Source organism: Apus apus, chromosome 2 (genome assembly GCF_020740795.1).
Source record: "Apus apus isolate bApuApu2 chromosome 2, bApuApu2.pri.cur, whole genome shotgun sequence".
In the NCBI taxonomy this organism is placed as follows: Eukaryota; Metazoa; Chordata; class Aves; order Apodiformes; family Apodidae; genus Apus; species Apus apus.
In genome coordinates, this window is record NC_067283.1 from 109,671,110 (window position 1) to 109,682,171 (window position 11,062).

The window sequence follows — 11,062 nt, forward strand, 5'->3', positions numbered from 1 at the left end:
TGTGGTGAACAGTAATGAATTAAAGCGTGGAAAGAACTGAAAAATGACTCATCTTGGGAAGGGAGAGCACTTCTAAAACAAATTACAAAAAAAGTAAACTTGAAGCCATAGACTTATTTTTGCAATTCTGTGTTCTGTTTCATAGCTTTTATTGGTTGGTAACGTGCCCCATAATGTTTTCGATGCTGAGAAATACTTGGGGGTTATTTTGGATTAAGTTTTACTGCTTTTCTGATGATAAAGCTATTTTGGAAACAGTTTTATCTCGTTCTTTCTGCATCTGGAATCTTAGAAGTTTGAAAACCCTTGCAGATATTTAAAGCCTTTGTCAGTGAGGAAACAGGCTGCATCTCTGAGTCCTTAAACTTATTCCTTCTATCCAAAAGTGTCCAGGGTCCAAGGTTGTCTTCAGTCTTGAACTGAGAGCGGTGTCATGCAATAGGGAGGAAAAAAGAAAATTCTACCTACATCTTTGAAAGTAGAGTTATGATAATGACTGTTACTCTTATGGTCAGCCTCTGAAGACTGTGGTTGGGCCATTCACAGGAAAGCTTAATTGGATTTCTGCACTTTGTGTGTTTTTTTGGGGGGAGAATGCTTCTCATCCCTTTTCTGGCTCAGTGATAACACTTTGGCTACTTCAGAAGTGTTACAGTCTGTCTTGCCCCAGAGTGCTGTTGGTGGTTTGTCCTTTACTTTCCTCCTTCCAGGTTGGTCACACTGATTGACTTAGAGATAAATCTTGTGTCTTTTCTTTCTTTTTGCTTAATCCAATGACAAAGGAAACTTCTTTCTTCCATATGCTGCATGTAGGTGTTCTATCCACCACCAAGACTGACTGCTGTAAGTGTGGCCACCTGTAGCCTAGCTCTACTGTGGAAACTGTAATTTTATATTTATATATATATTTATATTACTTTATATGGATGCTGAGGAGCTGCTACAGAAGCAAATGATGCAGCTGATATCATGGGGTCAGTACAGAGCTATTTGAGTACTATGTGTAAAACTCCCAGCTCAGGCCAACATGCATAAAAGAATGTGATACTGGCAGTGTGATGCACATTTTCTAATACAGCACTCCACAAATAAGCTTGTATTTTCCTTCTTCTGGGAAGAAGTTAGGCAGGAAGAAATGGGATAAATGTTTTGTTCACCACACTGGTCGTTGTTCAATTTTTAGTATTTATTGTGGAAAAAACAAGCTTGGTGTAATTTTTTTTTATGGTGAGGTCTCTGCCACATCTGATCATTGTTAACAGAACTTAAACTTACCCTTCTTGCTTTACAGCTGAGGATGGCAGTATGCATGTTGATGAAACATATTCTGTATATGGTGCTGGTTTAAGCTTTGGAAATGCTCTTTAGGGTGATCTTTGAAGAAGTAAACCTTTAAGCAACAATTCCTTTTCTTCAGAATGAAAGAAAGCCCCAACTCTTTGAAATTATTGGAGAAGAGAGATGTTTGGTTTTTTTTCCACAGCAACAATCAAACAGCTTTCACTTCTCTGGCATTTGCAGGAGGGATGTGTGGTAGCTGAAGTGTATGTGGCTTTAGGACTCTCAAAGGCATTAGATGTAGACATTGCTGCCTTTTTGGCCATAAGCTCTTCTGATGAGAGGACATGCTAGCATAGTTCATCAATTTAAGCACTGTTAAAGATGTAACTATGTCTAAATGTGAATTGAACACAGAAGTTGTCTCTGTAGCAGATGATGATAGGTTTGCTGCTCCATGCACATCCACAGGATGCAGAGAGGCTGCTGGCTGCTGCTTGCCATTGGTACATGATAGTCTGCTAAAGCATTCTCTTAAAAGCTGCTGAAAATTAATTTAAAAGGAATCACTTCAAGTTGGACCTAGAGTACTTGCACGTAAGTAGGTGTTCAGAGCCAGGCTACAAAATCTATTTTTACATTTGAGGGGTTTCTTCCTCTCTGTCTCTCTGCCTCTACCACCCCTTCTTCCAGCCCGTAGGCCTAGTGTGATACAGAAGGGGTTTTCCTTTTTCTCCTCTTAACGTGCTTAACATATGAAGGCTCTTGATTTCAGCTTCTGGTTCTTATTCAAGTTGTCAGGACAATTGAAGAGTTTACAGTATGATCATACCTTTGGGGAAGAAGGGAGCTAAAAAGTGTTACTGTAATTATAAGACATGGCTTCAGCATCTTACTTATCTTCTGCAAGACCTAAGCACACCCCTGTCTCCTGGAGAGTTTCAGTTTCAGTGCTGAATTTCCTGGCTGCTGTCAGTCTAGGCCATACACTTGATGTGATATTTTTTTTCCCGAATAAATAGGCAAAAATATTCTCAACTGCCATTCACACACTTCAGAAATACAGTTCATTGGCCCATATTGTGCCTTCTCTGTGCTGGAGATGAACTTAATTCTTCGTATGTGTGAAAGATATCTGCAATTTAAATGACTAATTGCATTGTAGCTTTAGGCTGAACATATTGGTAATGTGCAAATGTTGATGACATGTGAAGGGTCAAGAGATTTATAATTTACTTGACAATACATAGCTTAAAATGATATGGCAAAGAGCCAGAAATTTTCAGCTTAATAATTGTCTATTAACTAACATGACATATTTGTATAGTATTCATTACCTCCAGGTACAGATTAAGCATCTGATGTAGCCATGCGAAGTGACATGCGTACATGAATCTTGGGCGTAATAGTGAATAAACTGACATTACATTCCTGGTAATTTGTTTCAATATGTAAAACATGTTGTTGCCTACATTTGAAGGGACTTGTAGGAATGTTGCAGTGAAATCTGAGGAAAAATGCATAGTCGAATAGCATTCTCTATTATATAGATCTGACAGCTTCGTGAGGCTTCCTTGTAGGCTGCAGATAGCATCATAAATATACATGTTTGTTTTCAGCTGCATGAGAAGCAGCCTAGAAATAGAGATCCAAGCCTTTCAGATGTTGGCTTGATCTATCGTAATGATCTATAAGGTTAAAAAAAAAATAATCCGTAAAACACCAACCACCTAGTACAACCAAGTTTATTAAAAAAAATCAACATGTAAATATTCAGTAATGTAGTATTTTAGTATTCTGAGTGTGGGAGGCTATCTATCAGACTGGGGCTTGTTAGATCAGGCAGCATCAGTAGGCTGGCTTGTCACCAAAGTAATATCAACTCCTTCCACTTTGTTTTCTCTGGCCTAAATTAAGCATTTATTTGTACAAGAAAAACTGTCACAATTCTGATAGGGTCTCTTCCTTCTCCCTTGCTGCTGGGACCCAGGAAAGTGTTAATGGCTTTTTAACCTTGCAACAGGAAAGGTGCACCAAATATCACAGACCTGAGTGTGACCACAGGTGACAGAGCTGGGGGAACCTGGATGCTTTTGTTCTGATTTGCTAGATGCTCTTACCACCTTCCAACAAGGTCTCTGCTGGACACAGCTGTGATTATTCAGTGTATGGAGATGTCACTGAAAACTGTCTCATGCTTTGCAATGACAGTTTGCTATCCTGTGATCTTGGCTCTGGGACCAGAGTGTGTTTATGGAACACCAGAAACTGAAATGACAACTTGTGGCTTGACTTTTTAATGTTTGACTGAATGCTTTGCCCTCTTAAAGTGCTCTCCTCTTAAGAGTTTAGAATTTTGAATATGAGTGGTGTGAAGCCATTGAATTTAAGAATGGAGTGTGTACCCCACCAGGAACAACTTACTGAGCCTGGCCTGAGGTGCCTGCTGAGCCCTTTGAGCTTTGTATTCGGGCCTGTAGAACAGCTCTGAGCAACTTTGATGTTCTTTTTAGTACATTTACATTTTAGTACATGCTGTGAATACCTCGGAGGCTAGGAATAGGATGGTGATGATAGCTCAGGTAAAGGAAGAGTCTTATTGTGAGCTGTGGCTGTGTATCAACTTCACCCTTGCCTTTACAGAGAGTTAGTATTTAATTCTCGGTCCAGCCACTGGAGAGAGCTCTAGAGATCTTAAAAGACCGATTTCAGGGGCAACTGCCCAAACTAGACTAGCTTCACAACAGGCATGGGACAGGAGCTCTGCAATGTCTTCTGCTGCCAAGATCAGCAAGAGTAGCTGATCTCTCTCCGGTGTATATAAAAGGCTCTGAGGATCAAGAAGGGGTGAGAGAGTGTTGCTTTGGGAAAACTGCTGATTTGACTCAACTCTGGGATAGATCAAAAGCAGGACTGCTCCCACTGGGGCCTCACAGGGCTGGCTTTAAGCTAAGTAGTGGTCTGGGTATGGTGAAGAGTTGCTTCCAGTGGTACAGAGCCTGCTGCCACAGTACCTTACCTGGCTTATGAACAGGGTCTGTCAGCTGTGCTGGAGCTATTGCTGCTCCCTGGAGCATGGATATTGATATCCAGGTCAGCTGGTTATACCTGTGCTGGTTCTTACCCCTCCTGGGGTGCATGTTTCTGTGTCATTTCCCTTTCAGAAGGAAAGCAGGATGCTGGCCTTCAGTGAAAGGCAGGAAGCTCGGGATATGTCCGATTTCTTCCAACTTCCCCTGTGGAGAAGTGTTTCCAATTAAAAAAATAAATAAATAAAAAAACTACCACCAAAAAACTATAAATAAATAAAAGTGGGAAAAAGAAAGAAAAAAAGAATTGGCTAGTTAAGGCAATAATAATTAGATGTTGCAGAAAGGAGGTGCAGGCTGGTTACAGCACCCTTTGCTTAGAATTTGTTCTATGGGGATGTTTTTTAGATTCATTTATCTTCATACTTGTGTGTGGCCTGGTTGAAAAGCAGCACTTTTCACTTTCCCTCAGGATCACAGAATGGTAGGTGTTGGAAGGGACCTTTGGAGATAATTTTGTCCAACTCCCCTGCTCACAAGAAAGAGCTCACAAAGCTGTTTTAGGGTAGGCTGAAGACTTCTGCAATGAAGAATCCCCAAAAATACCAAGGTACAAAGGGTTTCTGCCCAACAGGGGGGAACACAATAGAGAAGTCTGAGCAGGGGGTGGGCTGATATTGTTCTAACCAGGGTATTTAAGGTCTCAGAAGGAGTGTGGGGAAGCTTCTGTCTAGAAGGGGTTATATGAGATACAAAGGTGAAGACTGCTAACTGTAGCCTAGGACCAAACAATATTGACCTGCTGCCTAACAGGAATGTGCTGAAGAGGAGGCTCTGAGAAGTGAGCAGCAGAGGATCCTCTCCTGAAGTGTGCCTGGTGTCAGCTGGAGAGCTCAGAGCTGGGTGCTTCTTGAATAAGGTCTTGGATATTAACAGAGACATCTGTGATGGTTCATTTTGATGCACTGATGGCATCTTCAGTTGTTTTTACTTCTGGTTCCCCAAACGTTTTATTGCAAAATGACAAGTAGTAAGCACATCGCTCTCTACTGTTTGGGTCCAAAGTCCAAAATAAACCATGGAAGACCAGTGCTTTGATGCAGCTGCAGGGGACAGTGGCTGAAAGGAAATGGTGCTCATCCCCATATAAACTTAGTTGAAAGAGTTTCCTAACACAGTTCTAGTCTGGAATGGACAGACCTAGGCTGACAGGTGGCTGCTTTAATTTTAAACCATCATGCATTTGGAGAGAAGGACCTTTTTTTTAACTTGGATGTGGTAGCAGCTGTTGGGTTAGGTATGTTCTGTAACCAGTCAAGGAGTCCCTGGCCCTGGAATGCTGTACTTGGTAGCTCTGATACGCTGGTGTGATTCTAAGTGAACTTAAAAGTATTGACTGGCTGTCTTACCAAGCAAGAGTCCAGTTTGGCTTTGGATGTGATACTCAGGCATAACATTGGTTTAAGTCTTTGCACTGGGCATGATGGGTAACAAGTTAAGAATAAACAAGTCTGTAACTCTGTCTCAAACACAGGCAGCTTGACGTGTCTGCCCTATTGTAGCATCTTGCAGCTCCAGCAGCTTCCAAAGCAGGCTCAGGGGTTTGTGCTGTCTGCCTCCTTTTTGCGAGGGAGTGAACAGGATTGAGGTGCGTTTGTTTGGTGTCTCTTTAAAGATAAGACTTCTAGTCTAATGACTACTTAGAGAGAAAATACTTTCACCTCCATAAAGTTTTTTGAATTATAAAGGACATTGCTGTTGGGTTACTGAAAACCCTTGGGGTTTGTTTCATTTATAACATTGCCTCAGGCCTTCTGCTGCATCCTGTTGGATTGACCTCCTTTTCAACCCATGCTGGCAGCTGCATTGCAGAGCTATCTTTTCCTTGGATCCTTCAGGGTTGTCATATGACAAACTTGAACTGTGACCCTTTTGTGTCTTACCAGGACAGCAGTGCCCTCTCTGTGCAATGTGGCCAGCAGTCTTCCCCACGCACGCATTTGTTCCAAGCCATTTAACAAACTGAAACTTTCAAATGATGGCATTTCATAGTGTTTAATAGTATCGACTGTAAAGCAAATGAAATGGTGCTGAATACCCTGCACGCTGCTAGTAAGAAATACAGCTTCCATTTCTGCTATATGCCCTGTAGTTTTCTGTAGTTAGTGTGTGCTTGCTGGTGAATCTGTTTATTTTTTTTAAATAAATTTCAATGCTTCCCCGCTAACAACAGTAGCATTCACTGCTATATAGTGCAGCACTGGTATTTGTTTCTAATATATGGGGTTTTAAACCAAATTTCTCTAAGCAAAGTGGGCAGAGTCATTTTGCTGAAGTCTTGTAGAGAGCGTTAGGGTAAAAATTGATACAGTTAACACGGCATCCAAGCAGCACCATCTCCAAGTGGTGTTGATGCTGGCAGGCATTGCCTTGCTGAAGTTACAGAGACTGAGCACTCGTATTTGTACAAATTGCATTCATTACTGAGAACCCTCCAGTAGTGATAAGAGACTGGCTGTGTAGCATAGATTGGCTCCAAGATAAGTAGCCAGTCTATTGTGCAGCTCATGGTAATCTTCCTCCTCCCTGCCTCTAATAATAAATCTTGGGGCATTTTGGAATGCGTGGGGGTTGCTCATTCCAGTAGCCTGAATGTATAACTACTACATATCATCTTCTCCTACCAATTGTGCTTTCATAACCAAGCAAGGCAGCCAACTGAGATAGATGGGCTTGGGTACAGTGTTCTGAACACGCGGAAGCTTTGACTGTATGTTTGTTGCTCCCTTAAAGGACAGTTCACAGGTGGTGGCCGGGGTAAGAGTTTCTCCTGGCCCTGTTTCAAGGCTAGAGCCCACTTGCAGTCATGGTTTTCTTCAAGAAGAGATAGGAAAAACTGGAGCTTGGGGTTTCTTTTCTGCACATGGGAGTAAGAACCTTGCCACAACCCAATCTCTGGGTAGGAACCATGGTAGTGCCTTCTTTGTAGTTAGGTGGTCCTTTCTCAAGTTCAAATGTTTATGTAGTATGACTTCGGTGAAACAGCAGTTATTTATCTCACCATAACAGTATAGGTTTTTAAAAAGTTTTTTGGTTGGTTTTTTTACTATGAGTTTTTTCATTGCTTTGAGTGAAAGAAACCATTAACTGGCAAGTGCTTGCTTTGTCTTTTGAAGTATCAAATGCGCAAGGACTTCTGGATTGCTGGTTTTCAACATGAGTTTCAGCAGGCTAGTTGTGTGCAAGTAGGCAGTATAATCCAACCAGTTTGGTTAAAACTTGTATTTACATGGAATTCTAATGTTTTTTTTCTCCCTCCCCCATTTAGGATTTGAAAGGCAGCGGAATTGCTCCTGGATCATCAGGTTTTAGCCTTACGAAACAGCTGCTCTGTCCAAGAATAACCCGCGTCTGTCTCAGGGACTTGATATTCTGCATGGAACAGGAGAGGGATATGAAGCATTCTCTAACCTTGTACCGTGCTCTTCTGAAGTGATTTGAATTTTACATTTCAACTTGCTGTCTACTGCCAAAGAAAACACTGAAGCGTTGTTGCACTGTCTTGAAATTCCGATTTCTGGGATATGATCCGTTGTAAGGATAACTCTTGTTTACAGATAAACATTTTTATTAAATACGAAACTTAGCATCTGTAGGGTTTTTAATAATATTTGGCTTAAACCAGTCTGTACACCAGTGAAAACACTGAGCTGCACACACAAGCACCTGACTACCTGCTTGCACTTAACTGTCTCGCAGGCTTCAAGGGCTTGATACATGTCCCTAGTTTATGTATATTGCTTGCTTCAGTACTCTGGAGTCTGCAACATCTGTTCTACATGTAGTGCCTTCTTGTAATCCAACCTTATTTAGGGAAACAAATAACACTTTAAAGGCACTGCATAGCATGGCAACTGTATTTAATCATGAACCAGCAGTCAGTCAACATGCTAATGTATTGCCTCTCTGACTTTGCATCTCCTTTAAGTTTCTGGATTTAGAATTACTACTAGATGCTCGTTTGTGGAGAGCAAAGAAGCAAGCAAAGGGAATTGAGAGGTGCTTTCTTGCCCCCACCTTGCCTCAGCTGCCCTCCCTCTGAGAAAGTGTCTGAGGGAAGGTGAACAAATTGGTCATTCTTGTGAATGAAGTACATCAGACAGTCTATTTCAGGCATACTTTGATGTTCAGGGAAAATTTAGAGTTACTAAACACAAGGAGTGAAAAGAGCCTAAAAAGACAGGTAAACAGAACAGTTTATCTTTCTGTAGTTAGAAACTATAGCATTGAACTTGAGCATAGATGTAGAAAGAAATTAATGAAAGCAACCTGTGCTGACTGCAAAAAATGGAAAACTTGAGACGCATTAGAACTTTGCAGCTGGAGACTCTTAAGGAGAAGAGCAGTGTTTGCAAAGCACAGGATGCACTGCTTTGTTTAGAATATTGATTAAATACCTTAATGTGGTATAATAGGGAAACTTCCCAAATAGAAAGTATTATGACAGTTGCCTGGTTTCCATTCAGTGACGATTATTAAGACTGCTAGAATAGATTCAAAGATTTTCTGCTTGCTGGTAAAGATTGCCTTGTGGTGGCAGGAAAAACCTCCAGGTTGCCCTTCTCCCCAGCCTTCAAACATTTTGCCTTCTGTGACACAATGCTGTATGGCATGGCTGTTTCCTGGGACTGGTGGGAAAGGCACTGACGGTGTTGAATGGCTTCCTGCTGAAATCTTTTCTCTTGAGGAACAAGCTTCCTCCAGTTAACTGGCATGCTACTTCAAAACTTGAAGCAATTATTCAAATGCCCTCCACCATCTGAACCACTGCAGATAGTTACCAAATTTAATAAGTTTTGAATTGGTTATGGGTTTTTTGTTGGAACAGTAGTAAACAAATTAGAAAATGAATGCTGTAAATTATTTATATATGTATATATAGCACATATATATATAAAATAAAAGCAGTACTTTGACTAAGCTATGGTTTGCAAGATATTGATGGCATCAGGCAAAATTGTTTTGTAAAATTAAATGCTTAGCTTTACTTTTTATGTAAAGTGCAGCATTTTCCATATTTGTGTACTGCATCTTATTGATCAGATGTTTAAAATTATTTTAAATATTGCAATAAAGCAATTATTTTATTAAAAATACTAAGTCGGTCACTTGTTTCTTCATGTGCAAAATTGGGTGTCTGAAGCTGTCATCACCATGACTAATGGCGTGGCTCTGGGAGTGAGCCCCAGCTATCTGCCCGTCACAGTAACTGGCTCAGTGGCCCCACATGACATATTAACAGCAAACATCTAGATTTTAAGGCTTTTAAACAGAACTAGGTGACAGAGCAAAGAATTACTTGAAGGGGGGGGGTGGGCAGGGAGAAAAAGCAACCTCGTGTTTGTCTGCTTTCCCTCAGTCAGTCAGCACTGTGGATGGGTGTTTTTTGTCGTTTTTTTTTGTTTTGTTGTGGGTGTTTGTTTTTTTTAAACAGCTGGGCAGAGGTGAGCCCTTTGCACATGTTCTGGGAAGTAAAAACACAGAAACCATCTCAGACTTAAGCAATATGTGTTGTCCTACATTCTTTTTAAAGCAACTCACAATTAATTAAGTGCAGGTTGGAGAACAAAGATGATCATCTGCATATTGCCCTGCCTCTTCATCCTCTTTAAATCCATGTGCTACTTAGAATGAGAGATGTCGGAGAAAATAACCTAATTGAGAAGCAGATGTTTATAAAGTGTGATAGATGATTCAAGGGTGTTCATGGCCTGCCTACAATGCAGATTACATGCTTTCATTGCTGCCACAGCAAGTTGTCTCTTTCACCTATAGTTCCTGCCTCTGTGCCACCCCTTCTTTCCCCTCAAAACACACATCAAACCCAAAAATTTTATTCTCCAAGGAGTAACAGATATTTTCAGAAACACTCTTCAGACAGGGACAGACAAGGGCAAGGTGCAAAGGCTAAAAATACTTGTCTCCTTCCCAAGGGTTCAGCCTGCCTCTCATTTGAGTTCAACTTGGCTTCTGTGGCACTTACGAGACATTTGGGCTTTGCTCAGACACAGCAGGAGTCAAAGGAGAGATTTCTGAGGGTTCACTTCCGTGCTTTTCCCCAATCTTGCTGCACTTTATGGGATTACTAAAATCCCAGTCATAAGATGATGAGGACAAACCCTGCCATTGTGCTCCCTTGCCTTAGTTCTTTCCATGCTTGTGTTCAAGCTTGGGGACCTAGCAGCTGAGCTGTCTATGCCACCAATGCTGCGAGGGATCTAAAGCTTTCTCCAGGCACTTATTGCTGTCCAGATGGCCTGCTAGCCTAGCAGCTATTTCTGATGCACTGAGCTGTCTAGGCAATTGTCCCTGCCTCCCAAGTATTCAGCCTTTGGAGAAAACAGTATATACAGTTGCAGGGGGGGGAAGCTGTTGTTGCTGGTTCCTGACTACTACTCTCTTAGCAGCATAGTATGCCAAGTTTTATATGTTACGTGTTGACAAAAGGGGCCCTGTACTCCTCCTCCAGCTGCTGCTTATTCCCTTTATTGCCATTTTCATCATCCAGCCTTTTGCACTATCTTTGACTCCAGCTTTTCCCTTTCCCCCCTGGGAAAGACTAGCTTGAGTGCACTAACATACCCCACAGCTTTGTTTGAGGTTTAATGAGGAAGGTAGTGGGGGCCCGTGAGACGTTGCTAGATGATTCCTCAAAGCCATTGCACTCTCTTGGACACTTTGACATGAGTAGCTTA

The 11,062-nt window shown here is 41.4% G+C and overlaps 1 protein-coding gene across 1 annotated transcript in view; it reads left to right on the forward strand.

The window, feature by feature from the left end:
- Positions 1-9,313, forward strand: part of TAF4B (TATA-box binding protein associated factor 4b) — a 75,512-nt gene extending 66,199 nt beyond the window's left edge. Inside the window, exon 16 of the mRNA XM_051610278.1 lies at positions 7,636-9,313. Coding sequence (XP_051466238.1) covers positions 7,636-7,803 — 168 coding nt within the window. The 3' untranslated portion in view covers positions 7,804-9,313. The remainder of the gene's footprint in view (positions 1-7,635) is intronic.
- The last annotated feature ends 1,749 nt before the right edge of the window (positions 9,314-11,062 follow it).